Raw genomic sequence first — 25327 nt, 5'->3', positions numbered from 1 at the left:
CCCCAACAGGAGTGCCACTGGGTGGTTCATGCCTTTAATGCTAGCTAGCTGATCTGAGGATTCCCAGTTGTTCCTCCAACCCCTGGATACTGGTTTGAAGTCAGCCTGGACAAAAAAGTCTGAGACTGTCTCCATTTAACTATCAAAATGCCAGAGGGAGGTGTGCCTCAAGTGGTAGAGCACCAGTCTGAGCTGCACAAAAGTGTGAAGCCCAGAGTTCAAGCTTGATACAGAGAAACAAAACAACAACAACAACAAAAAAACCAACCAAAATAAAGCAAAACCAAAGAAACTCATGAGCACTTAGGGGCTTAGCTAACCCTCCTACTGCAAAAACAGAAACGGGGAGGGGGAGGGGGTGTAGTGGGAGTCTGTTATTAAAATTTCTCCAGTGTTGTCTCTGGATTCTTTTTGGAGAATTCAAGTTTGTACTGGACACTTGAGATATGGTGCTTCTGTATAATACCAGACCTCTTGCTCTTGTCCTGTTGCAATTTAACTCTTGATTTCACCTGGATTACAAATTACGCTAATCTGCAGTTGAAAGTCTTGTTACTTTTACTTCTTGGGGTAATAAACATTTAATTTCAGAAACTTGAAATTGATACTAAATAACATTTGAAAATTGGAGAACATTTAGATGATAGACCACAAGTTGGAATTTAAATCTATATAATGTGTAAAGCAGTAAACATTTAAAAAGATGGAATGGAGAGAAGCCTTTCCTTTCCTTTTTTTTTTTTGGCCAGTCCTGGGGCTTGAACTCAGGGCCTGAGCACTGTCCCTGGCTTCTTTTTGCTCAAGGCTAGCACTCTGCCACTTGAGCCACAGCACCACTTCTGGCCGTTTTCTATATATGTGGTGCTAGGGAATCGAACCCAGGGCTTCTTCATGTATACGAGGTAAGCGCTCTTGCCACTAGGCCACATTCCCAGCCCTCATACACTTTCTTTCCTGCCCAGGCTGGCTTTGAACCATAGCCCTCAGATTTCAGCCTCCAGAATAGCTAGGATTACAGGTGTGAGCCACCAGCATCCCACTCTTGCTTTTTTAACAGTGTAGTCTTCGTAGATGTGAGCAAGTATTCTTTTAAGACCAACATAATTCAGTGGCTTTAGAATCTAGAAAAATGTTTTGTATGTTTGTGAACAGTACCATGTCAGTGTTAGTGTTCATACATAATCCAGCAGCTATATGACTTACGTATTTAAAGTGTATTTTGGAAAATGCTTTTGTTGTTTTCATACAGCTACAACATATATACAATAACTGGGTATTTGAAACATGAGATGAGAATGGGTTTATTTGTCAACTCTGTGGTGCTTTTATTTATTTTACCTCCAGGATGCTAAATAGTCAAGTTTTCTCATAGATAACTTGAAATACTAGAAAGCTAGCTAGTTTTGATTACCATTTCAGAAAACTTGGATTTTACAGAGGACTTGCCTGGTGTGCCTGAAAGTGTGAAGAAGCCCACAAATAAACAAGGAGATAAATCAAAGGAAAATACCAGAAAGATTTTCAGTGGCCCCAAACGGGTGAGTAAAACACTTTCTTTGATTTTTATTTATTATTGGAAGGCTCAACTCTGAAGTTTTTATTGGAAAGTTACTGGCAAGCATTGTGATAATGTCTTTCAAAGGATACACCTACTTTTTTTTCCTTTTGAAAAATCATTGTAATCATGTTTTAAAAATTAAATGAAGTGCACATAATTTATTGCTTAACTGTATATTCACGGTGTTTTATAGTTATTTTATTGTCTGTACATGAAAGTTTTTCATCTGGGGCTGGGAATGCTGGGGCCTAGCATGCATGAAGCTCTGGGTTCAACTCAGTACCACGTAAACAGAAAAGGCCAGAGTGGTGCTGTGGCTCAAGTGGTAGAGTGCCAGCCTTGACCAAAAGAAGATCTGGGACTATATGCAGGCCCTAAGTTCAAGCCCAGGCCAAAAAAAAAAAAAAAAGTTTTTCATCTGTGCCCATTGAACAATAATTCTTCATTCCTCTTCACTCATGGTAAAAATCTCTGGCTTAACTCACTCAACACAGTATGTCTGAAGTTCATCCATGTCACAGAATATTTGAAAATTTCATTTGCCTTGGTGTATATGATGCACTCATTTTGCTTATTCAACTATTTTTCTGTTTCTTTTTTCTTTTTTGCCAGTCTTGGGGCTTGAACTTGGCCTAGGCACTACTGTCCTTGAACTTCATTTTGCTGTAGGCTAGCACTCTACTACTTGAGCTACAGTCGTACTTCCAGCTTTTTCTTAGTAGTTTACTGGAGAGGAGAGTCTTAACAGACTATCTTGCCCAGGCCGGCTTCTAATGGTAATCCTCAGATCTCAGCCTCCTGGGTAACTGGGATTACACCGGCACCCACTTTCTTTTTGTCCTTAAATTGTACTTAACTAAGCACGACTGGTTATAGTAATGAGTTCAGAGATTACAGGGTCAGGTTGCTGGAGGCATAGCTCAAGTGGTAGTGCCTGCCTAGCAATAATGAAGCCCCAAGTTCAATACCCAGTACCATTAAAAAAAACAACAAATAAAAAGATTAAAAACAGATTACAGGCTTGCCTGTACTCGTAGCTATTGGGGAGACTCAGATGCAGAGAATTACATATTAAACTAGTTCTAGTAGAAAGTCCACTAGACTCATCTCCAAAATAACCTGCAAAAAGCTGGATTGGAGTTAAGATTCAAGTAGTAGAGCAGCAGTTGAGCAAGGAATCTGAGCAAGTGTGAGGTACTGAATTCAGGCTCTGATATCAAAAATAAAGTTTGAGTTAATTTTTTACATTATTCTAATACATTTATTTGAGTCATTTGTTCTTTTATTTATTTATTCTTAATCTTTTTTTTTTTTTTTTTGCCAGTCCTGGGCCTTGGACTCAGGGCCTGAGCACTGTCCCTGGCTTCTTTTTGCTCAAGGCTAGCACCCTGCCACTTGAGTCTCACAGCGCCACTTCTGGCCATTTTCTGTATATGTGGTGCTGGGGAATCGAACCCAGGGCTTCATGTATACGAGGCAAGCGCTCTTGCCACTAGGCTATATCCCCAGCCCCTGTTCTTTTTTTAAATTTAATTTATTTATTAATTGAACACAATTTTTTTGACAAGGTATTGTGCAAAAAGGGTACAGTTACATAGTAGGGCAGTATGTACATTTCTTGTGATATCTTACGCCCTGTTTTTCTTTCCCTTTTCTAGGTCAGGTAGACATATATACAATATACAATGTATCAAGAACATATACAGTAGCCATGTGGCCAAGCCCCATTTGTTCTATTTGTATTTGTTTTTTGTTTATTTTCTCCCATTGCTGGGGATGCAGTTCAAGATCTAGTATATTTTAGGCAAGTGTTACACTATTGACCTTCTGCTCAATCTTTTTTAACTTAGTTTTTAAACGGTATTGACATGTTTTTCTTCTGCTAACATAAACTTAGAAGACAATAGTGTTCATGTACTTGACCTGATTTTGAAGGTAGCTAGCCTGAAGTAAATCAGGTCATAGCAACTGAGTCAGTAGCAGACCTATTTACTGTTAAGGTAGTAGGTTAGTTTCAGAGGAAAATTACAGTGATTATTGATAATTTTTTAAAACTAAAAGCTATTTGAAGTCATTTGAAAGATGTAATATGGGTAAAGCCCAATGGTGCTAACATTTTATTCCCTGAAGAGACTTGAGTAAATATTCCTTTTTTCTTTAATATGAAGAAAGTAGAATTCATAGAAAGCTCAATTCTCCAAGGAATTTTAATGTCCATTACTCCCCTGCATTTTTGGGTGATAATCTGCATAAGTGGACATAGGAAATGATCTCAGTAGTTGCCCCAGACTCTGTAATAGACTACTTAATGTGGCTGTGGGAGTATCTGGGTTTTTTGTAATTAGTTCTGCTTAGATTTAATTGTACTAGTGGCCCCATTCCAAGTGTAAATTTCTCAACCTAAGTACTGTTGACATTTTGAACTTAATAATTCTTGGTTGTAGAGAGTGGTCCTGTACATTGAAAGATAAACAGCAGCATGCCTGGGCGCTCTCTATTAAATTCAGAAGCATCTCCTTCCCAACTAGCTGTAACCAAAACGATCTTCAAATGCTGCCAAATGTCCTTTGGGGATGAAAACCACCCCCTTTGACATGGGGATGTGTATGTGTGTTGTATGTGTATGTCTCAGCTGTCTAACTAAAGAGTAATTTAGGCCCATGCCCTATATGGCTAAATACCTTAGTTTGTACTTTTAAAAATACTCTCAATGCACAGAAAATACGGATTTTGAATTGGTTTCAAGAAGTTAACACTGATGTAATAATGAAATCTAATTGCAGCTCACATTCAAATTTTACCAACTGGCCCTGGTAAAAAATCCTTTATTATATAACAAGTGAACCACATTTAAACACAAAGAGCCCATGATTTTCTTTTTAAAATCACAATATGTTATCACAAGTATCTACTCTTCTTTGTTCTATTAAAGTATCTGTTTTTCCTGGTATTTTCATGCTTTCAACATGTTTTCCTCCATTTTTGGGGGAAGGGCTATCCTGGGGCTTGAACTCAGTGCCTTGGCCACTATCGCTGAGCTCTTTTTACTCAAAGTATTACTCTGCCACTTGAGCCACAGCTCCACTTTTGGCTTTTTAATGTTTAATTGAAGGCGGCGGAGTCTCAGACCTATTCTGTTGGGCTGGCTTCCACCCATGATCCTCAGATCTTAGCCCCCTGAGTAGCTAGGGTTACAGGTGTAGCCCCCTGAGTAGCTAGGGTTACAGGTGTAACCTGGCATTCCAACTTTTTTTTTTTTTTTGCTAGTCCTAGAGCTTGAACTCAGAGCCTGAGCACTGTCCGTGGCTATTTTGTTCAAGGCCAACACTCTACCACTTGAGCCACAGTGCCACTTCCGGCCAGAAAGTTTATATGGTGCTGAGGAATTTAACCCAGAGCTTCATGCATGCAAGGCAGGCACTCTAGGGCTGGGGATATGGCCTAGTGGCAAGAGTGCCTGCCTAGGATACACGAGGCCCTGGGTTCAATTCCCCAGCACCACATATACAAAAAACGGCCAGAAGCGGCGCTGTGGCTCAAGTGGCAGAGTGCTAGCCTTGAGCCAAAAGAAGCCAGGGACGGTGCTCAGGCCCTGAGTCCAAGGCCCAGGACTGGCCAAAAAAAAAAAAAAAAAAAAAAAAAAAAATCAAGGCAGGCACTCTACCAGCAAGCACCCGCTAGGTCATATTCCCAGCCCTATTCCAACACTTTTGAAGTTAGTTTTCTTCAGCTTGGCTTTTGAAACTTCTCCATTGTCATGTTTTTGGTTGAGAACACCAAAGGATGTGGTTCTCAAGGATCTCAAGATGTGGTTTTACCAGGGACACAGTGTCAGTTTGTACCTTTACTATTGATATTGTTTGGTTAAGGTGGTTTCTGTCAGGTTCGTCGTCTTTCCTTATCAAACATTCACATACTAGCTATAGCACTGAATTTTTTCCCCTTTTTAAAATTTAAGATTTTTCCCTTTTTGGGGTGGGCCAGTCTTGGGCCTGACCACTGTCCCTGGCTTCTTTTTGCTCAAGGCTAGTACTCTGCCACTTGAGCCACAGTGCCATTTCTGGCTTTTTCTATGTATGTGGTGCTGAGGAATCAAACCTAGGGCTTCTTCATGTGTACAAGGCAAGCATTCTACCACTAGGCCACATTCCCAGCCCTGTTTTTTGTTTTGTTTTTTTTTCCCTTTCTGAAATAAGGACTTGGATACCTTGTGGTGGTGTCTGGAGTGCTAGGATTACAGATTATACCACTCTGCTTTTTTAACTCTTTTTTTTTTATTGCTTATTTTTATTGTCGGTAAGTGTAGTTCAAAAGGATTTCAGTTCAACTTAACAACTTATGAATACAATTAGCACTTGTTCTAATACGATATCCTAATTTCATCTTTAGTTCTACAGTTAACAATAGGCCTTTTTAAAGGTGGATCTTGTTTTCCTTCATATATATGTATATATATATATGCCTATGTGTATTCATAGATTTCTGCTTCATTCATTGATTTCTTACTGTTATATTTAAGTAATAGTTCTCTTGGTCTTAAACTTACATTTTATTAGATGTGATCAGTAATCCCTTTTATATTGGCTTTTGCCATGGCCCATCATTTTGCATTTTCTTAGTGGTTCCAAATACATAGTATAACTTTGCCTGATTGTAGAATCAGGCATTTCTCCAAGAACTACTGTTTCAATTTAGTAAAGAATGGTATTTCACAGTAGTAGTTTAGTTACCTGATTATGGATATCTCTTCCTCTCCTCCCCTCCCTTTCCCTTCTTCTCCCTCCCTTCCCCTTTTGTGCCATTCTTGGGGCTTGAAGTCAAGGCTTGGGCATTGTCCTTGAGCTTTTTCCCCTCAAGACTAGTAATATACCCACCTAAGCCACAGCTCCACTCCCAGCTTTTTGGTGGTTAATTGGAGACAAGAATCTCATAGACTTTCCTACTTGGGCTAGCTATGAACTGTGATTCTCAGATCTTAAGTTCCTGAGAAGCTAGGATTACAGACAGGAGCTACCAGCACCTGGCTTGGGTATGGTTATTTCGGAGGTGTCATTGCTTCTAGGTTCTATGAGTAGTCCCAGCTAGGAAATGTAAAAATACCTTATGTTCTCATATTCACAAACACATGCTTAGTTTCTAGTCATTCTCTGTGTACTGAGAACATTTAGTTCATACTGATACTTTCAGTTCTGGGCCAACATGTTTTATTCTACCCTTCTCACTTTCCACATTTTACCTCCCTTTGCCTACAATGAGAAATCTGGTTTACATTTTCCTCAACTTGTTTACTTATTTGCCCAATTCATGTATATAACCAATTTCTTTTTCACACAAGTCATCTACCTTAGTGCCTAAGAGTTCCCCTTTGCCTCTCCTCTTCTCACTGTATTTAGAAACATAAGTACCTCAAAGCATGTCATCTGTGAGAATTTCTCTTAACACCTCATAGGAATGTGAGGAGGGTGATTTAAATTGGGATTGAGGGCTCCCTGGGAGAATACAACTACCAGAAAGGAGATGGGGAGGATTATGAAAGCTGGTAAGGCACATTGTTGAAATAATGATACAAGAAAGCTGTTACTTGGCAGTTGGGAAAGTAAAGATAGCATTTGAGCTATTGAATTTGAGTGTATCTGAATTTAAAGTACCTATTGTTTAGTGATAATTTGGCATTTCTTGTCCTTTTGTTCATGAAATGTTGCCCTGGTTTTTTGGCTACAATTTCCTTGTAGGCCTTTTCATCTGCCTGCCTTGCTTGTGGTTTGATTTCTACCTTTCCTTTCAGTTCCCTCCTCTTGCCTACTTGACATGCTGGCCTGATTGACCTTCAGTGCTTATTGGGTTATAGTCTACTTGGGATGTAGGCCATCTTGTTTTGTACTTACCAACTTATGTTGGGTTATTGAGGAAACTAATATGAGGTCAGTCTCATTTTCAGTTCTCAAATATTTTTACTGCTGTTTTCATATTTTTTTTTGTAGTTTAATGCTGGGGCCATCTGGTCCTATCTTTTTTGCCTGACTCTAAGGAACATTTTGGACTTGAATTTTTTCTTCCCTTCTGTCATTCAATATGACACTGGATAGTTAGCTTCTGGGAGAATGGATAAAAATTTATTTTTCATTAAGTCCCAGTTATATGTTCAGTTGTATTAGAATATTGCAATTGTATAAAGCTACAATTTTGAAGATTAATGTAGTTTTATATTCCATATATTGATTTTTGTTTTATAAAAGGAATTTACATAGGTTGTCAACAACATCTTACAACTGAAAGAGATTTTAAAGGGACTTTAAAGGACAAGTAAGACTCCCACATCTCACCCAAGAACAAATGTTCTTCCACACAGTTCTTCCTTAGCAGTTAGAACCCACGCTCGTGAAACAGCTGAGTTTTCTGTGAGACGATTTACCCAGTGTTACCTTTTTTCTGTGTGTGAGAATTCATCTGCCATCTTGGAATTCATTCATCAGGAGAGTATTATAAAGTTCACTATATTCTTTAGGACCAGAAACCTCAGACATTAATGGATATAAAACATGAATAAAGGGCTGGGAATATGGTCTAGTGGCAAGAGTGCTTGCCTCGTATACATGAAGCCCTGGGTTCAGTTCCACAGCAGCACCACATATGTAGAAAATGGCCAGGAGTAGCGCTGTGGCTCAAGTGGTAGAGTGCTAGCCTTGAGCAAAAAAGAAGCCAGGGACAGTATTCAGGCCCTGAGTTTAAGCCCCCCCCCCCCCCCAAAAAAAAAAACACGAATAAAGGCTGGTAATAAGGCCAAGTAGTAGAGTGCTTGCCTTGTATACATGAAGCCCTGGGTTCATTTCCTCAGCACCACATATATAGAAAAAGCCAGAAGTGGCGCTGTGGCTCAAGTGGTAGAGTGCTAACCTTGAGCCAAAAGAAGCCAGGGACAGTACCCAGGCCCTGAGTGTAAGCCCCAGAACTGGCAAAAGAAAGAGGGAGGGACAGAGGGACAGAGGAAGCAAGCAAGCAGGGATAGTGTCCCCCCTCCCCCCCCCAAAAAAAAAGATACTTAGTGGCAGAGCTTTTCTTCCTTTCTTTTTAAATTTTTTTTCCACAAATACAACCAAATGTAACACCACAGTTCAAGACAAAGTTCTATATTGAAATCAAGAAAAGGACAAACCATTTAAGGAAAAATAAAAGATACAAGGAAGTTGGCTTGACAGTCCAGGTTATGGCTCTTGGTTTGAGACCTTTGAGTAGATTTCTTGCAGGTACTTCTTAAAATCTGCGATGGCATTCTAGAGCTTGGGATCATGGTTTTCAAATGACTGTTGATGTTGACTTCTACTAACAGGGCTGTGTGTTATATAGAGAGCAGAATAGACATACAGGACAAAGCCCTTTGCCTTCAGAATGTTGGGGAAGGTTGTCCACATGTCCATGGGTTGTCCACATTCAGGTGCTGGAAGAAAGTGTGAAACTTCCATCATGAGTACAAATGTAAAGCTGGTCATTGGGGAATGAAAGTGAGCACTCATACCAAGTCTAAGTACTATGGTGGCTGCTCCCTTGCTATTTAAGAAAGTTGTCTCTTGGTGCCAGTGGCTCATGCCTGTAATCCTAGCAGGAGGCTGAGATCTAAGGATCCATGGTTCAAATCCAGCCGGGGCAACAAGTTCCCTGAAACTCTTACTTCCAATAAACTACTCAGAAAAGCCTGAAGTGGTGCTGTGGCTCAAGTGGTAGAGTGAGCTCACCTTGGGTAAAAGAAGCTCAGGGACAGCACCCAGGCCCAGAGTTCAAGCCCAGGATCAACCAAAAAAAAGAGGAAAGTTTTGTGATTGAAGGAAGGCAAATTCTTTTGTATGCATCCATATAAGGGTTATTAGTTCCTGTAGTAGCCTCTTGGCCCCAGACTCTCAGGCAGCACTAGCACCCTCATTGGGCTCAGTTCCTTCATAGAGAGTGGCTGGGTTGTGTTGTGTTTTGCTTTTAGGAAGCTTCCAGGTAGTAAGGGCAGGGATTCAGAAACTGGGGGAGCATGAGTACAAATCCAGACTTTATATAGTCTAGATTTTAGTGAGCAGTAGTCAAAGAAGGATGTCTTTGTGGCACTTCATAGTTGTATCATATTCTTTTTTTTTTTTTTGCCAGTCCTGGGCCTTGATCTCAGGGCCTGAGCACTATCCCTGGCTTCCTTTTGCTCAAGGCTAGCACTCTGCCACTTGAGCCCTAGTGCCACTTCTGGCCATTTTCTGTATATGTGGTTGCTGAGGAATCGAACCTAGGGCTTCATGTATACGAGGCAAGCACTCTTGCCACTAGGCCATATTCCCAGCCCCAGTTGTATCATATTCTTGTGGGTAATATTTCCTATTAACTTCATACCTGACTTTTTTCAGACTGATGAATATCAGGAAAGATTTTTACAGTCAGAGGCACCCATCTAATTGTATATTTCCTAATCACATAATCACAATATAGTTATCAGCTTTTTGTAAATTTATATTGTTACAGTATTTTTACCGATTTGTTCTGTTCCATTTTTGTCATTTGACACATTAATGTCCTTTGTGCTAGCATTTTCTCCTTTTCAGTATAGGACCCAGTCTGGGATAAGATAGTGAGCACACTTAGTTGTTAAGCACATTTTAGCCTAGAACATTTCTATAGCTTTTTTGTTTTGTTTTTTATTGACAGTCATCCCTTTAGAAAGAGCTCCTGCTTCTTATTTAGTTTGGTGTTTTCTTACAATTGGATTCAGATCATTTGTTCTAAGTTGGGACATTGCATAAGTGTGTTCTTTTCAAGATAGCACTTATGGGAGGTGCCAGGTATTGTCCCATGTCCATTTCTCTACTGTACAACTAAATATAGTCTACAGAGAGACAATTTAAGCCAATTCAAATCCCCTATTCTTCATTGGAATGTGTACTTACATTTGGTATCTATGGAGTAATAACATTGACCAATTCCTTTAAAAAATTGTTTTTTAAAAAATTTTATTGACAAGGTGATGTACAGAGGAGTACAGTTACATAATCCTCAAAATTTTAAGCACGACCCTGAACATATTATTGTCTGTCCTTTTTTATCAGTATAATCTCGTGAATCTGTTTTTCTTGTCTGCCTTTATTACAATAGATAAAAATGTATTATGTTCTAAATATACATTGTAAACTAAGTACAGCATCAAGCTCATATATGTAAGTAGAACTCTAAGATTTTTCTTATCAAACTTATCTGAGCATAAAGCATATTAACTATAGTGCTCATGCTATAATTTAGATCTCTAGAACTTTTTCATAATGTAGCTGAAAATTTCTACCAAGATGTACTTCCAGCCATTGGCAACTACCTTTCTACTCCTTGTTTCTGTGATTTGACTTAGAGAGCTACTGATTGTATTTTTTTCCCAGTTTATTATCTATATTGTACTTGTTATCTTATACCTAAATTTGTCTTTAAGCTATACTGCCTTTTTTGCATAGTACAATATTCCAGGTTCAACTTGTTCTTGCTGGACTCCAGTTCTGGAATCAGGCCTGTTCTCTGAAGAGTACTGATTCCCTCTAGTTGGAGATGCTATTAGAGACCAAGATTTAGGCACTGGGTGATTCCTACATTGTTTCTTGGCCCTCTTACCAGCTAGATATAGAAAATATGTACGTTTATGCGTACATATTCATATCCCCATGAATTCATGCTTGCATGTAGACTTATGCCTGTGTCCTAGAAATAAGTTGTAAGAGATACCTTCAATGTCAACTCATTCCCAGTTATTTTCTTGCCTTTGTCTTCACAGTGAGCAAACAGCAATGTATTTATTGAAATCTCTACTATATATAAAGTTGGTGGAGAATTGAATCTTTTAAAGTGATTTCAATTCAGTTGCAATTGGACATTCTCTTCTATGCTTTCTAAGATGAAGGTATAAGTCAAATACTGTATATTAATAAGTTAACTTGGATTGTTTTGTCTTCTTGATGATCTTAGTCATTGGGCTTATTCCTCCCTTCCGGATGTTTACTATTTATTTGAAATATTATATTTCCTTGTTTTAATGTGCTTTCAACTTGAAGATTTTTTCCCATTCTTTTTTTTCCCCCTTAGCAAATTTCTTTTTCATTATTGTTACCTTTAATTAGTTATTCAAAAAGGTATCTATCTTATCTGTCTATTTATTTTACCCCCAGTCCTGGGACTTGAACTCAGGGCCTGAGCCACTGTCCCTAGCTTCTTATTTTTATTTTTATTTTTTTGTGGTTACTGGTTTTCTTTTTCATTTCTCTTTTGTTTTTTGCCAGTCCTGGGGCTTGAACTCAAGGCCTGAGCACTGTCCCTGGCTCCTTTTTGCTCAAGGCTAGCACTCTGCCACTTGAACCACAGTGCCACTTCTGGCCGTTTTCTGTATATGTGGTGCTGAGGAATCGAACCTAGGGCTTCATGTATACAAGGCGAACACTCTTGCCACTAGGCCATATTCCTAGGCCCCCCTTTTTTAAATTAAATTTTATTGAAAAGGTGATCTACAGAGGGGGTACAGTTACATAATAAGGTAGTTAGTACATTTCTTAACATATTTGTTATACCCTCCCTCATTTTTCTTTCCCTTCCCTAGTTCACATAAGCATATATACAATATCCAGTGTACCAAAAATCATATACAGTGACCACAGGGGGTATGCCAAAGGAAATTCACCTAGTATGTAAAACCTAAGGACAACCATAAAATCCTCCTGTTCCCCTCCCTTGGAGTTCATCTTGCTTAGCCTCATCCTATATGATCATATGTATGTAGCTGTTGAGCTCTTGTGAACCTCTGATAGGTCTATCCTAGACCTTTTTATGCTTATTCAGTAATTGTTTGGTTTTAGAGACCTAACATAGTCACTGACCAAAACATGTGGAAATACCATTGGAAATGAAGTTTGTTGTTTTTACAGTCATGATCTCTACTCTTTCCTCGCCCCCACCCCCAACAACCACATATCAGGGAGACCACGCACCTTTGTTCTCTGTGCTATAGGCTTGTCTTGCTCAACATTATTTGTTCAAGATCTGACCATTTCCTTGCCAATGCCATTATTTTATCATTTCTAATCACTATGTAGTATTCCATTGTGTACATGTACCACATTTTTTGATCCATTCATCTGTAGAGGAGCATCTGGGTTGTTTCCATATTTTGGCTATTGTGAATTGTGTAGCAATAAACATGGATGTGCAGGTGTCTTTATGGTATCCTGGATCCTGATGTTCAGGATAGATGACTTGCTTCTTTTTGCTCAAGGCTACCACTCTACCTACCTCTTGAGCCACAGCACCACTTCTGGCCTTTTCTGTATATGTGGTGCTGAGGAATGGACCCCAGGGTTTCAGCATGTTAGGCAAGCACTCTACCATTAGCCCAGATTCTCAGCCCAAAAGGTTTCAATTTAACATACCAGTTTCTGAGTATTAATGCATCTTGACCATTTCCCATCACTCTCCCCAATCTATTCTAACCCCATACTTCCCCACAAGTTACCTGGTTCTATTTTCTCATATATAATATACTGTTGTTTTTTAGTTTCTTCCACTCACTGGAAGGATAATACAAAGTAGGGTTCAACAAAACTAAAACTTCACCACAAGTAGTGGGAAAACCAAACCTGGTTCTGACTGGAGTTGTAGGTACCTAAAACCTCATCATCTTTGTATGATCCCATAGACTTGGGAAGCAGTGGAGGGTGGAAAGACAGGCTAAGGCTAGGAAGCGTTATTAGCCAAGTTAGAGAAGTCAGCCTAGGAAACAGTAATGGGAATGTGGTCCTCACAAGCTGTTGGGGCAGATGCTCACTTAGGCTGTAGTAGGGTGGATAACATTTGCTGCACCTGCCTGTGGCAAACAGTTGTTCTGAATAGTGTCTCACTTCCAGCTCAATGTGTAATGGAGCAATTCAGAAACTTGAATATGCATGTGGATTTCCTGGGCATCTTGTTAAAATGCAGATTTGGATTTGGTGAGGCCTGATAATTTGCATTTTTAATAAGCTTACCAAGTGATGATGAGAGTAGTACATCCTTCCATTCTTACTGAATTAATTTTCTTGTTGAATACGTACACGTTGACATGCTTCCAAAAGTCAAAACTATAAAAAGGAAAGTACATGTTAGGATAACTGCCCCTTGTAAAAAAGCAACTTGATTCTTTTCTGCTCTAGAAACAATTGTTTCTTGTTGTAAAAACAATTAGATGGGGCTGAGAACGTGACTTATTGGCAGAGTGCTTGCCTTATATACATGAAGCCCTGGGTTCGATTCCTCAACACCACATAAAAAGCCAGAAGTACAGCTGTGGCTCAAGTGATACAGTGCTCTAGCCTTGAGCAATAGGAAGCCAGGGACAATGCTCAGGTCCTGAGTACAAGCCCCAGGACAGGCTCCCCCCCCCAAAAAAAAAAAAAAAACAAAAAACCACACACACACAAAACAACAATTAGATGTGTTTCTTGCACTTTTTATATTTCACCAAAATACCAAATCACTCAGTATGGTTCAGGTTGCTCTTCAGTATTTTAAAAATTTAAAGAACTTACCTTTCAGTTGTATTTTTTCCACTGGCTTTTGCCTTCCTCCATTCACTTACATACATAATTTGTTTATTTATTTGTTTAAAATTATTTATTTTGCCAGTCCTGGGGCTTGGACTCAGGGCCTGAGCACTGTCCCTGGCTTCTTTTTGCTCAAGGCTAGCACGCTGCCACTTGAGCCACAGCGCCACTTCTGGCCATTTCCTATATAGGTGGTGCTGGGGAATCGAACCCAGGGCTTCATGTATACGAGGCGGACACTCTTGCCACTAGGCCATATTCCCAGCCCTGTTTATTTATTTTAGATATTTTATTTTTTTATTTTTTTGCCAGTCTTGGGCCTTGAACTCAGGGCACTGTCCCTGGCTTCCTTTTGCTCAAGGCTAGCAGACTTGAGCCACAGCTCCACCTCTGGCTGTTTTCTATATATGTGGTGCTGGGGAATCGAACCCAGGGCTTCATGTATACATGAGGCAAGCTCTCTTGCCATTAGGTCATATTCCCAGCCCTATTTATATCTTTTAAATTGTTACTTTTTCAGTGTTGCAAGTATATACTTTTACCCAGACTTTTCAAGTTGCTACAGTGCCAGGACACCAGGCTTCTTATGTGTGGCAGGGTCCTGACATTTCTAGAGTGATGAGTGGTATAGGATGGGAGGCTATGAGCCATCTCTGGAGCAGGACCTAGAAGGTCTATACAGGTCACTTCTGTTCACACATCACTGACCAAAACACAGCCATGTACTCAGACACTGAGATGTTTGAGGGGGTAAGGGGTATGGTTAGCTGTACATCTAAAGGAAACGTAAAGGGAAGAGTAAATATTCTTTTCACTTGTATTCTCTCTCAAGGGGTGTGTGTGTGTGTGTGTGTGTGTGTGTGTGTGTGTGTGTGTGTGTGTGTATGTGTGTGTGTGTGGAAGGGGCTAGGGATTGAACAGGAACACTAAGCTACACTTTGATTCCCTCAAATGTTTTTTTCTCTCCTTTTTTGGTACTAGGGATTTGATCCAGGCTATTGCACTTTGCCCCTTAGCTACATCCCAGCTCCCTCAATAACATTTTTAATTGAAAGAACTACTTATTTTATCTGATTATAATTATAGCTTGTTCAAGTATCATTTATGACTGTTGAATTATAGGCTAAGTTATATTCTTCCAAAGTGAAGAATACTGACTTTTATGCTTTGTTACATGGACTTTTTAGAATTTGTTCCCACATTACAGTATTTCTAGACAATACAATAATGTGACAATGATCTGTTCTTGTGAACCTGTGGATACTAGTTGAATTTTTGATGTCTTACTTAACAACTGAGTAATAATATGCATTGTTTTTCATGTAGACAGGAGTTGACAGTTTCTCCGTAAAAATAGCAATTGTCTACTGCCCGTAGAGGTTCATTGAATCAGGCAAAGAAGAAAGATCTTTCAGTCCTGTTCTTCCCTTTACCTGTGGATGAGATTCTCCACATAGAGTCCTCTTATATATTACAGTGTCTAGTTAGTTGTACAGACATGATACAACTTTTAGTTTATGGGATTTCTGTAGTGTGTCCTAAGTAATTTAATACTCTGAATATCTAACATATGAGTTTCTTTTCTTAGTTTAAGACAATTTTTAAGATTATATAGTTAAGCTTAAAAGAACTTTCAAATTGCTGAATGTCTTCATATAACTTTGTAATTTCTTTTGCTTTTACTACTGTTTATACAAATTCTTTGGCTGGGCACTGGTGGCTCACCCAATAATCCTAGCTTTTCAGGAGGCTTAGATTAGTGTTCAAAGCAAGTCCAGACTGACAAGTCAAGAGTTAAATATAACATCTCCAGTTAAATATAAAAATGCCAGAAGTGGAGGTGTGGTTCAAGTAGTAGAGCATCAGTCTTGAGTGAAAAAGCCAAGTGAGAACTCAAGGAATTGAGTCCAAGTGCCAGTATTACCTTCCTCAAAATAATTCTTTAAAAACTATTCTAGAGGCTGGGAATATGTCCTGGTGGCAAGAATGCTTGCCTTGTATACATGAAGCCCTGGGTTCGATTGCCCAGCACCACATATGTAGAAAATGGCCAGAAGTGGAGCTGTGGCTCAAGTGGCAGTGTGCTAGCCTTGACCAAAAAGAAGCCAGAACAGTGCTCAGGCCCTGAGTCCAAGGCCCAGGACTGGCAAAAAAAAACCCTCAAAAAACAAAAAGCTCCACTATTCTAGAGAATAAGATTCAAATTCAGGATCTTCTCTTATTTGCGCGTGCACGCGCACACACACACACAATTTGCTCCTAGGCATTAGGCAACACAATTATGCACTGCAGTACTTCTTCAGAATTTATTAAGTTCTACTCATTGCTAGATTACTGCTGAGAGTAGATTTCTGTTTCCATGAAATCTTTGTGGATAAGACTGGAGTTTTAATCAAAGCTTAGTATTTTTGTTCTCAGTACATAGTCTTCTTTAAACTCATAAATAAATTTGGTTCTGTTAAAAAATCATATGGCATAAAAATAATTAGCCAATATAGTTTCATTTTTAAGAGTAAGCTCAGTGGAGAAATGTGTAGTATTGTTATTTCTTAGCTTTTCAGGAAGGAATACTTTTTTAAGACTTTCCTGAGATAAAATTGTAATTCAGTGAGTCAATCTGTTAATAACTGTATTATAAAACTAACCTTTATAAAATTATAAAAACTAACCTTTATCCATTGTTTTTATAAAAACTGGATTATCTCACAAATGCCCCATAAGTCTTATCATTGTTTGATTCTTGTTTGTCATACCCGTGGAGAACTGAATAGGAAAGAATATAGAGTATTTAAGATTACATATTTATGAAATATCCTAACATGCTTCCTAATCTTTAGAATGTTGACAGTATTCCTAAGAGCCTTCAACTATTTTTTAAAACAAATATTCTTATCACCTTGCAGAGCAAGCAGATTCCACAAATTCTTTAACAAAGAATAAAATAAAGTCAAAGAATCTGGTCAGTATGTTGTGTGTTTGCTTTTAGAACCAAACTAAATGAACAAGATTAAAGAAAGCCTGGTGAGGCAATCAGTGTAGTGACCCTGTGTAGGCTTAGCTAGGTATCTAAATGGTGAGAATGATTTTAACTTTGCATGAAAAATGGATTTCTAATCTAATTTTTAAACTTAAGTTTTATATAGTTACTTTCACAGAGTGAAATTAGCATGTGACATATAAGTGCTATGTGAGTGAGATTTATATCTAGTAATATAGAGTATTGAGAAACTAGGAATTATATGTTCCTTCACTTTGTCCTTTCCTATTTCCCCTTCAGCCACACTCAGATGGTAAAGTAGAAGTATCTTCAGTAGTTCTATTCCCTCATAGTAAGTCCCCATTCCTCTCTTGGTTTCTCTTTCCTTTCTTCTCTTTCTGCTCTAGAGGCTCCCTGAAAACCTCTCGCATTTGCTTCTGTTTATCTTTTACTTCAATAAATCTTTCCCACTTGTTCTTTCCTCTTTGTTCATAGATTCATTCTTGGATACCACTGACAGAACAAGTATGGGGTCCAAGTGATTTTTGCAAACAATTGTATGGGCGTATAAATAGTTACGAGTGAGTTATTACTTCATCCATACTTGGTTTATGCAGCTGTTTAACCAGTCAGGAATAGATTTTTTTTTCCTACCTGTTCTCTCTGTCTCTGCCTGTCTGTCTCTCTGTCTGTCTGTCTGTCTGTCTCTCTGTGGGTGGGAGGTACTGAAAATAGGAAGATTATAGTTTGTTTTTTCTCTTGTCCTGGGGCTTGATCTCAGGACCTGAACACTGTCCCTGAGCTTTTTTTTTGCTCAAGGCTAGTACTCTACCACCACTTGAGCCACAGCTGTACTTCTGTCTTTTTCTGTTTATGTGGTGCTGAGGAATCAAATCCAGGGCCTCATGTATATAAGGCAAGCAGTCTTACCACTAGGCCATATTCCCAGCCCAAGATTGTAGTCTTATATACAGAAAAATTTCTGATCAGATCAGATATTTAATTGAAGTTTAAAGGATAGAATTTAAGATCATTTTTCTTCTTTTGTCATTTGTGGGGCTTGAGCTCAGGGCCTGGATGCTGTCCTTGAGCTTTTTTGCCCAAGGCTAGTACTCTACCACTTTGAGCCACAGCTCCCCTCTGGTTTTCTGGTGGTTAATTGGAGGTAAGGATCTCATGGATTTTCCTGCATGAGCTGGTTTGAATTATGACCCTCAGATCTCAGCCTTCTGAGTAGCTAGGATTACAGGAATGAGCCACCAGTGCCTGGCTTAACAAAACTCTTATTAGAGGTGGATGAGGTAAGTTTTTTTAAAAATCAGTTTTATTCTCAATGTGAGGGGTTGTTTTGTGGGGGGGGGGGCGGGTACAGATTTATTCCTGTGGATATGGATTTGGAGGCTCATAGTTATTTATTCTAAATTCTGAAATTCAATGCTAAAGTTTTTTTTATAAGTTGAAGTAAATTGGCAGCACAGTAACCTGAATTTTAATGCAAGGAAATTTACATCCATATCTCACTTTAGTGTGAGCATTTACATTTATACATTTTGCTGCAGAATTCATAAATGTTATTACATAGTATTCCTTTAGACCCTACTGTGTCTTAGAAGGTATATGTAGCATATTTATCTTTATAAAATTGAAAAACTTTTTAATGATGCACACATCTGACCCCAGTGGTTTTATGTACATGAGCATGGATCTGTTATAGCTGCCTGATTACTGTTGTTGGAAAACTGTGGGTTACAAGTGAGTAGAATGAGGAATAAAGTTTTGCCAGAGAAATGTTGAATTAATTACTAAGTACAGATGTAGCAAACCAGTAATTTCCAGCTGTTTGGCCAATTATTAGTGATCATGTGTGCCATGGACATGGGAATAGCTGTCCTATCTGTCTAGGATGTATGTTGCATTTACATTCTTCATTGATTTTATTAAGGATACAAAGTAAGGTGAAAGTAGTTTATCATTTTCTTATTTCTTTAGTCGCCTACAAAAGCTGTATATAATGCCAGGCATTGGAACCATCCAGACTCAGAAGAAATACCTGGACCACCAGTAGTAAAACCTCAGAGTGTCCCAGTGAGTAAAGAATATATTTTTATGTTTTTATTGAAGTTTTAAATTAGTTCTAAATTTTATTAAAGTTTTAAAGTAAGCAATAAGTTTCTTTTCTTATTGGGGATGGGGCTTGAACTTAGGGATTAGGTGCTTGCTCTCTCTTAGCATTTTTGCTCAAGGCTGGCACTACTACTTGAGCCAAAGCTCCACTTTCAAACTTTTTGTTGTTAGGTTGGTTAATTAGAGGTAAGTCTCATGGACTTCCTTTCCAGGCTAGCTTTGAACTGTGGTCTTCAGATCTTAGCCTCCTGAATAGTTAGGATTACAGGCATGAGCGACCAGCCTGGCAGCAGTTATTATCCTATTGTTTGTAGGTCTTTGGCTTTTGTTTTTGATACCAGTCCTGAGGCTTGAACTCAGAGCCGGGGTGCTATCCCTGAACTTCTTTTGCTCAGGCTTTTGTTTTTGATACCAGTCCTGAGGCTTGAACTCAGAGCCGGGGTGCTATCCCGGAACTTCTTTTGCTCAAGGCTAGTTCTCTAACACTTGAGCCACAGCTCTACTTCTGGCTTTTTTGGTAGTTTAGTGGAGTTAAAGAGTCTTGCAGACTTCTTGCTCATGCTGGCTTTGAACCACAATTCTTAGATTTCAGCCTCTTGAGTAGCTAGGATTACAGCAGCAGTGAGCCACTGGTGCCTGGCTGACTTTTCTATTTACAGTTCACTTTGGTTTTCCTTACTGATGCTCAGCCAGTTTGATAATTGGAAAAGGGAGTATTGTGAATAGGATAGCAAAATTTCTTGTTTCTACAAGGTGGTAATTGAAAGCCTTAAAAATTAAAGGCTTTTTTTCAGGAGTATTCTTTTTTTTTTTTTTTTTTTTTGGCCAGTCCTGGGCCTTGGACTCAGGGCCTGAGCACTGTCCCTGGCTTCTTCCCGCTCAAGGCTAGCACTCTGCCACTTGAGCCACAGCGCCGCTTCTGGCCGTTTTCTGTATATGTGGTGCTGGGGAATCGAACCTAGGGCCTCGTGTATATGAGGCAGGCACTCTTGCCACTAGGCTATATCCCCAGCCCTTTCAGGAGTATTCTAAGCTTCAGGCCAGCTGGGCTACCCCTGTCTCAAAAAGCAAAAACTACCCTGGTGCCAGTGATTGTGTAGTCCTAGCTGTTCAGGAGACTGAGACCTGGAGGATCAAGGTTCAAAGCTATTCCAGGCAGAAAACTCTTGAGTCCATCTTCAATAAACCAGCAAAAATGGGGACTACAAGATTGGCTTACGTGACAAAAAGCACCAGGTGTGAGTAAAAATGTCAATCTGTGGTTCTGAGTTCAGGCCTTTGTACTGGCACCTAAACAACATAAAAAAAACCTTTAACTTTTTTTCCCCCTCCCCAAATTGTTTTCTTCAGACAGATTGCTAGTGTTACAGGTTAAAACTCTTAGGTTAACAGTACAGCCATAGTCATCTGAAAGGAATGAGTGCTTTATCACAACAAAAATTGGGCAAAAGGTCTTTTGCAGTTTCAAAATGAAAAGTATTTATTTATTTTGTGGTCATGGGGATCAGACTTAAGAGTCTCATGCATAAAAGGTGGACACTTAACCCCCAATACCCAGAATAGAATTATTTCTGAAACAGAATATATAGTTTCTTATCTTAAATTGATAATAAAATTCCTTACGTAATTGTGTTCCGTCCTGATACACTACCTGTTCCTGTTAATGCTGCTTATTTTATTCTAAACTACTTCCCTTTCTTGAGTTCATATGATTCCTTTATTTTGTTTTTCTGTCTTATCTCTAGCTACTGATCAATTATATATACACATATATATTTTATGTATGTATGTATGTATGTATGTATATATATATATATATATATATTTTTTTTTTTTTTTGGCTAGTCCTGGGGCTTGGACTCAGGGGCTTGAGCCACTGTCCTGGCTTCTTTTTGCTCAAGGCTAGCACTCCACAGCTTGAGCCACAGAGCCACTTTCAGCTTTTTCTGTTTATGTGGTGCTGAGGAATCAAACCCAGGGCTTAATGCATGCCACACAAGCACTCTACCACTAGGCCACGTTCCCAGCCCCTATCAATTCTATTTTTATGCATGCAGTTGTGGTTCTTTATTCTTTTAATGGTCCTGGAGTTAAATAGCAACTTACGTGAAGTACAAAGTTTTTAAAAAGACAAATGTAACTTTGTATAAGACACATGCAAATCTTGTTCTGTAGTGCATGAAATTGAAAGTATTTGTTAAGACCTTTCAATGGCCTCTCCTTCTCCCCTCCCTTTTTTTCAAGGCAACACTTTCTAAAAGGTAGTTTCCCAGGTAGATGAGCTGTTACTTTTAAAAGTACATTTAGAACAACTAATTTAATACCTTTATTAATAGGTGAGGCTGTCTTCAAAGGAACCAAATCAAAAAGATGATGGAGTTTTTAAGGCTCCTGCACCACCACTCAAAGTGATAAAAACTGTGACAATTCCTACTCAGCCCTACCAAGATATAGTTACTGCCCTGAAATGCAGAAAAGAAGACAAAGAAGTAAGCAGCCATATAGTTTTACTGCATGTGGGATAGATTTTTATATGTAACATTTAGCCTTGTAATGTTTTGAACAAATATTGCTACACTGATAGCCAGTTTTGAACCACAAACTTAAATTGTCCTTACCAGTACCATTGTTTTAAAAGTATTTTTATTACCATCAAATAAAATATGGCATGTTTTTATACACATAGGATGGATGGATGTAGGTTCAAATATTCTATTCATTAGTTACAAAAGAAGTGAACTTATTTTTTCTTGGCAGTTATATACTGTTGTTCAGCATGTGAAGCACTTCAATGATGTGGTGGAATTTGGTGAAAATCAAGAGTTCACTGATGACATTGAGTATTTGTTAAGTGGCTTAAAGAGCACTCAGCCTCTAAACACACGTTGCCTTAGGTAAGATCTTCTTTTTATATTTTATGATGATGTATATTCTGTCATTAAATCTTTTCAATTGAAAAAATATTGTAAAAAACCCAGACATTTAATTTTGTAGTAGCTAGCCAGTGACAGGTTAGAATGTGAACAGGATTTGATTTTATGTAATAGAGGGAAAGCTGGGCAATTGTTGCCTTTTTTTTTCTCCAAGTAGTAGTATAGGTGCCAGTTTCCAGATACTTAAAAGAAGAAATAACTTCTGCATAACCTAAGGCTGTTTTCTTTTTTTCATTTTTTGTAACCCATCTAAAAATGTCAAAGATCAAGTCATAGTTTAAGCATTTTGTGATGAGAATCATCTTTTGTGTATGGTAGAGGAGTGAAAATCTTAGATGTATTATCTTGTCAGTTGGAGTATATCCAATCAAATAGAATTATTTGTAGTTTTTATGTACCAAAGAATTACGAAAGGTAGCAAGGACTTAATATGGTTTTTGTGATAGTGATAATACAAAGAATGCAATAAAGATCATGATATTAGTTTTATATATACAATGCGCTCAATCACATAGTAGACCCCAATCTTGTTTTTAATGATTGTGCTAGCTATTTTTAGTTCTCTAACATAGTCTCTTGTCTCCTAGTGTTATTAGCTTGGCTACTAAATGTGCCATGCCCAGTTTTCGAATGCACCTGAGAGCACATGGAATGGTTGCAATGGTCTTTAAAACCTTGGATGATTCACAGCACCATCAGGTATTTTTTGGTTTATGAGGCTGGAAAACATTATTGGGAAAAAAATGTCTATTTGACTATCAAAAATACCTTCACTGAGCTGAATGCTGATATTATCAGCATACCTGTAATCCTAGCTACTCAAGAAGCTAAGACTTGGAAGACTGAGGCTCAAAGCCAGCCAGGGCAGTGAAGTCTGGTTTATTTCCAGTTAACCAGAAAAGAAAAACTGGATCGGAGCTATGGCTCCAGTGGTAGAAGACCAGCTGTGGGCAAGCAAACTGAGAGCTGGAGCATGAAAACCATAAATTCAAGACACAGCATAGGCTAAAAACAACTCCAAAACAACAAAAATACTCCACTGAATATTCACTTTAATGTATCCCTAATTAGACGTTGAGTTTATTTGCTGACTGTATCAATTAATAATGCCTTAAGTGTTTGCTTCTTATAATCACTTACTTTTTTCATATTAAAATTTGAATTTATATTATCAAAATCTTGCTCATTTACTTGATACTGTAACTGATCTTCTCTATTCAGAAAATACTAAGTTTCTGGTGACCACTGGGCAGGCTGCTTGCTTGTCTGGTGGCAAGCAGGGAAATGTTGGCCCCCCAGGCCAACCCCTCACTTTTTTTTTTATTGGTTTTATAATGATTTTTTTCAAATTTTTATTATCAAACTGATGTACAGAGAGGTTACAGTTTCATATGTTAGGCATTGGATACATTACTTGTACTGTTTGTTACCTCGTCCCTCATACCCCCCTCCTCTCCCTTTCCCTTCCCCCCCCATGAGGTGTTCAGTTCACTTACACCAAACAGTTTTGCAAGTATTGCTTTTGTAGTTATTTTTCTTTTTTTACCCTGTGTCTCTCAATTTTGGTATTCCCTTTCAATTTCCTAGTTCTAATACCAGTATACATGGTTTCCAATATACTCAGATAAGATTCACTTTTTTTTAAATAAAGTTTTTTTGTTGTTGTTATTAAGGAGTTATACAAAGGGATTACCTTTCCATAAGTCAAGTAATGCAGCTCCTAACCCTTCAACGTTTGTCCAGGGTTGAATCTGGAAGATAGCTACTTAAAAGGGGGAAGAAATTGTTTTGCTTTTATTGCCCTAGACAATTTTTCTCAATGATGTAATGAAAGTTTGCTCTAACACTGTCAAAAGTTAAAAATAATCATCTTAAGACAGGCATCCGCAGCTCATACTTGTAATCCTAGTAACTTAAGAGTCTGAGGTTTGTTAAACATTATTCATTGTGATGTTTTTGAGATGGCCTTAAGTATCTTTTTATTCAAAGAAATATCACATACAGATCAATCTGTATTTGAGTGACACGATTAATCCAAAATGGGCTTTTCTGGGGACTGGAAATACAGCTTAGTGGCAAGAGTGCTTGCTTTGTATACATGAAGCCCTGGGTTCCATTCCTCTGCACCACATAAATAGAAAAGGCCAGAAGTGGCACTTTGGCTCAAGTGGCAGAGTGCTAGCCTTGAGCAAAAAGAAGCCAGGGACAGTGCTCAGGCCCTGAGTTCAAGCTCCAGGACTGGCAAAAAAAAAAAAAAAAAAAATCTCAGAATGGGCTCTTCTGAAACCAAAAGTACTTAGTCCAAGTGAGCATACTTCTGTTAACAGATTGTATAGTAGGTATAAAATAATGAGGGAAAATTGATGAGAGTTGTAAGTGATCTTTTTTGTTATGCAATTAAGCAATTAAAAGTAGATTAATGTATTACTGTTTTGTTTTTGTTAAGTGTCATTGGACCTCATGATCTTTATGTGGTTGTCTATTTTCCCAAAAAGTTTGCTTTGTAAATAGTTAATCACATGACTAAACAAAGTTTAAATCTTTAGTTAATTGTATTTCTGTATTTCAGAAAGTTTCAAACTGGACTATCTGAAACCCAAGTTGCCTCTTGGCATCTAAGGTTAAATGCCATAGAATCATTGTTAGAATATAAACAATATGTAAATAGCCCTTCCAGAGGGCTGGGATTACAGATATGTAACCCCATTCCTGGCTTAAATCAAGCATATTTATGGTCTCCAACAAAATTAACAAAATAAGTTTTAGGCCTTTCAATTTGTAGACAAATGTCGATAGTCTTATTTCTTTGATATTGTCAGTAATTGCCAATACTTTTGTTTGTTTTGTTGAAGAATCTGTCCCTCTGTACAGCTGCCCTCATGTACATATTGAGTAGAGATCGTTTGAACATGGATCTTGACCGAGCTAGCCTAGATCTGATGATTCGACTTTTGGAACTGGAACAGGATGCTTCATCAGCTAAGCTACTGAATGAAAAAGACATGAACAAAATTAAAGAAAAAATTCGAAGACTCTGCGAAACTGTACACAACAAGCATCTTGATCTAGAAAATATAACGGTGAGCTTTTAACTTGCATTGTAAAGTGAAAATGTATTTCAGAAAGTCTGTGGTTAATCACAGTGCCTGTGTAGCTGGCTTAGGGC

General features: G+C 38.4%; 1 protein-coding gene across 4 annotated transcripts in view; it reads left to right on the top strand.

The window, feature by feature from the left end:
* Wapl (WAPL cohesin release factor) overlaps positions 1 to 25327 on the top strand; it is a 68327-nt gene that overhangs the window by 18669 nt on the left and 24331 nt on the right. For 2 of the 4 annotated variants that reach the window (XM_048339187.1, XM_048339186.1), the window contains exons 4-9: positions 1420 to 1538; positions 19094 to 19189; positions 21565 to 21717; positions 21986 to 22122; positions 22749 to 22860; positions 25014 to 25241. In XM_048339187.1, coding sequence (XP_048195144.1) covers positions 1420 to 1538; positions 19094 to 19189; positions 21565 to 21717; positions 21986 to 22122; positions 22749 to 22860; positions 25014 to 25241 — 845 coding nt within the window. The remainder of the gene's footprint in view (positions 1 to 1419; positions 1539 to 19093; positions 19190 to 21564; positions 21718 to 21985; positions 22123 to 22748; positions 22861 to 25013; positions 25242 to 25327) is intronic. The other 2 variants (XM_048339188.1, XM_048339189.1) reach the window with 2 other exon arrangements.

Source organism: Perognathus longimembris, chromosome 2 (assembly GCF_023159225.1).
Source record: "Perognathus longimembris pacificus isolate PPM17 chromosome 2, ASM2315922v1, whole genome shotgun sequence".
Classification (NCBI taxonomy): Eukaryota; Metazoa; Chordata; class Mammalia; order Rodentia; family Heteromyidae; genus Perognathus; species Perognathus longimembris.
Note: the sequence above shows the minus strand (reverse complement) of the source record. Positions and strands in the feature narration are given on the sequence as shown.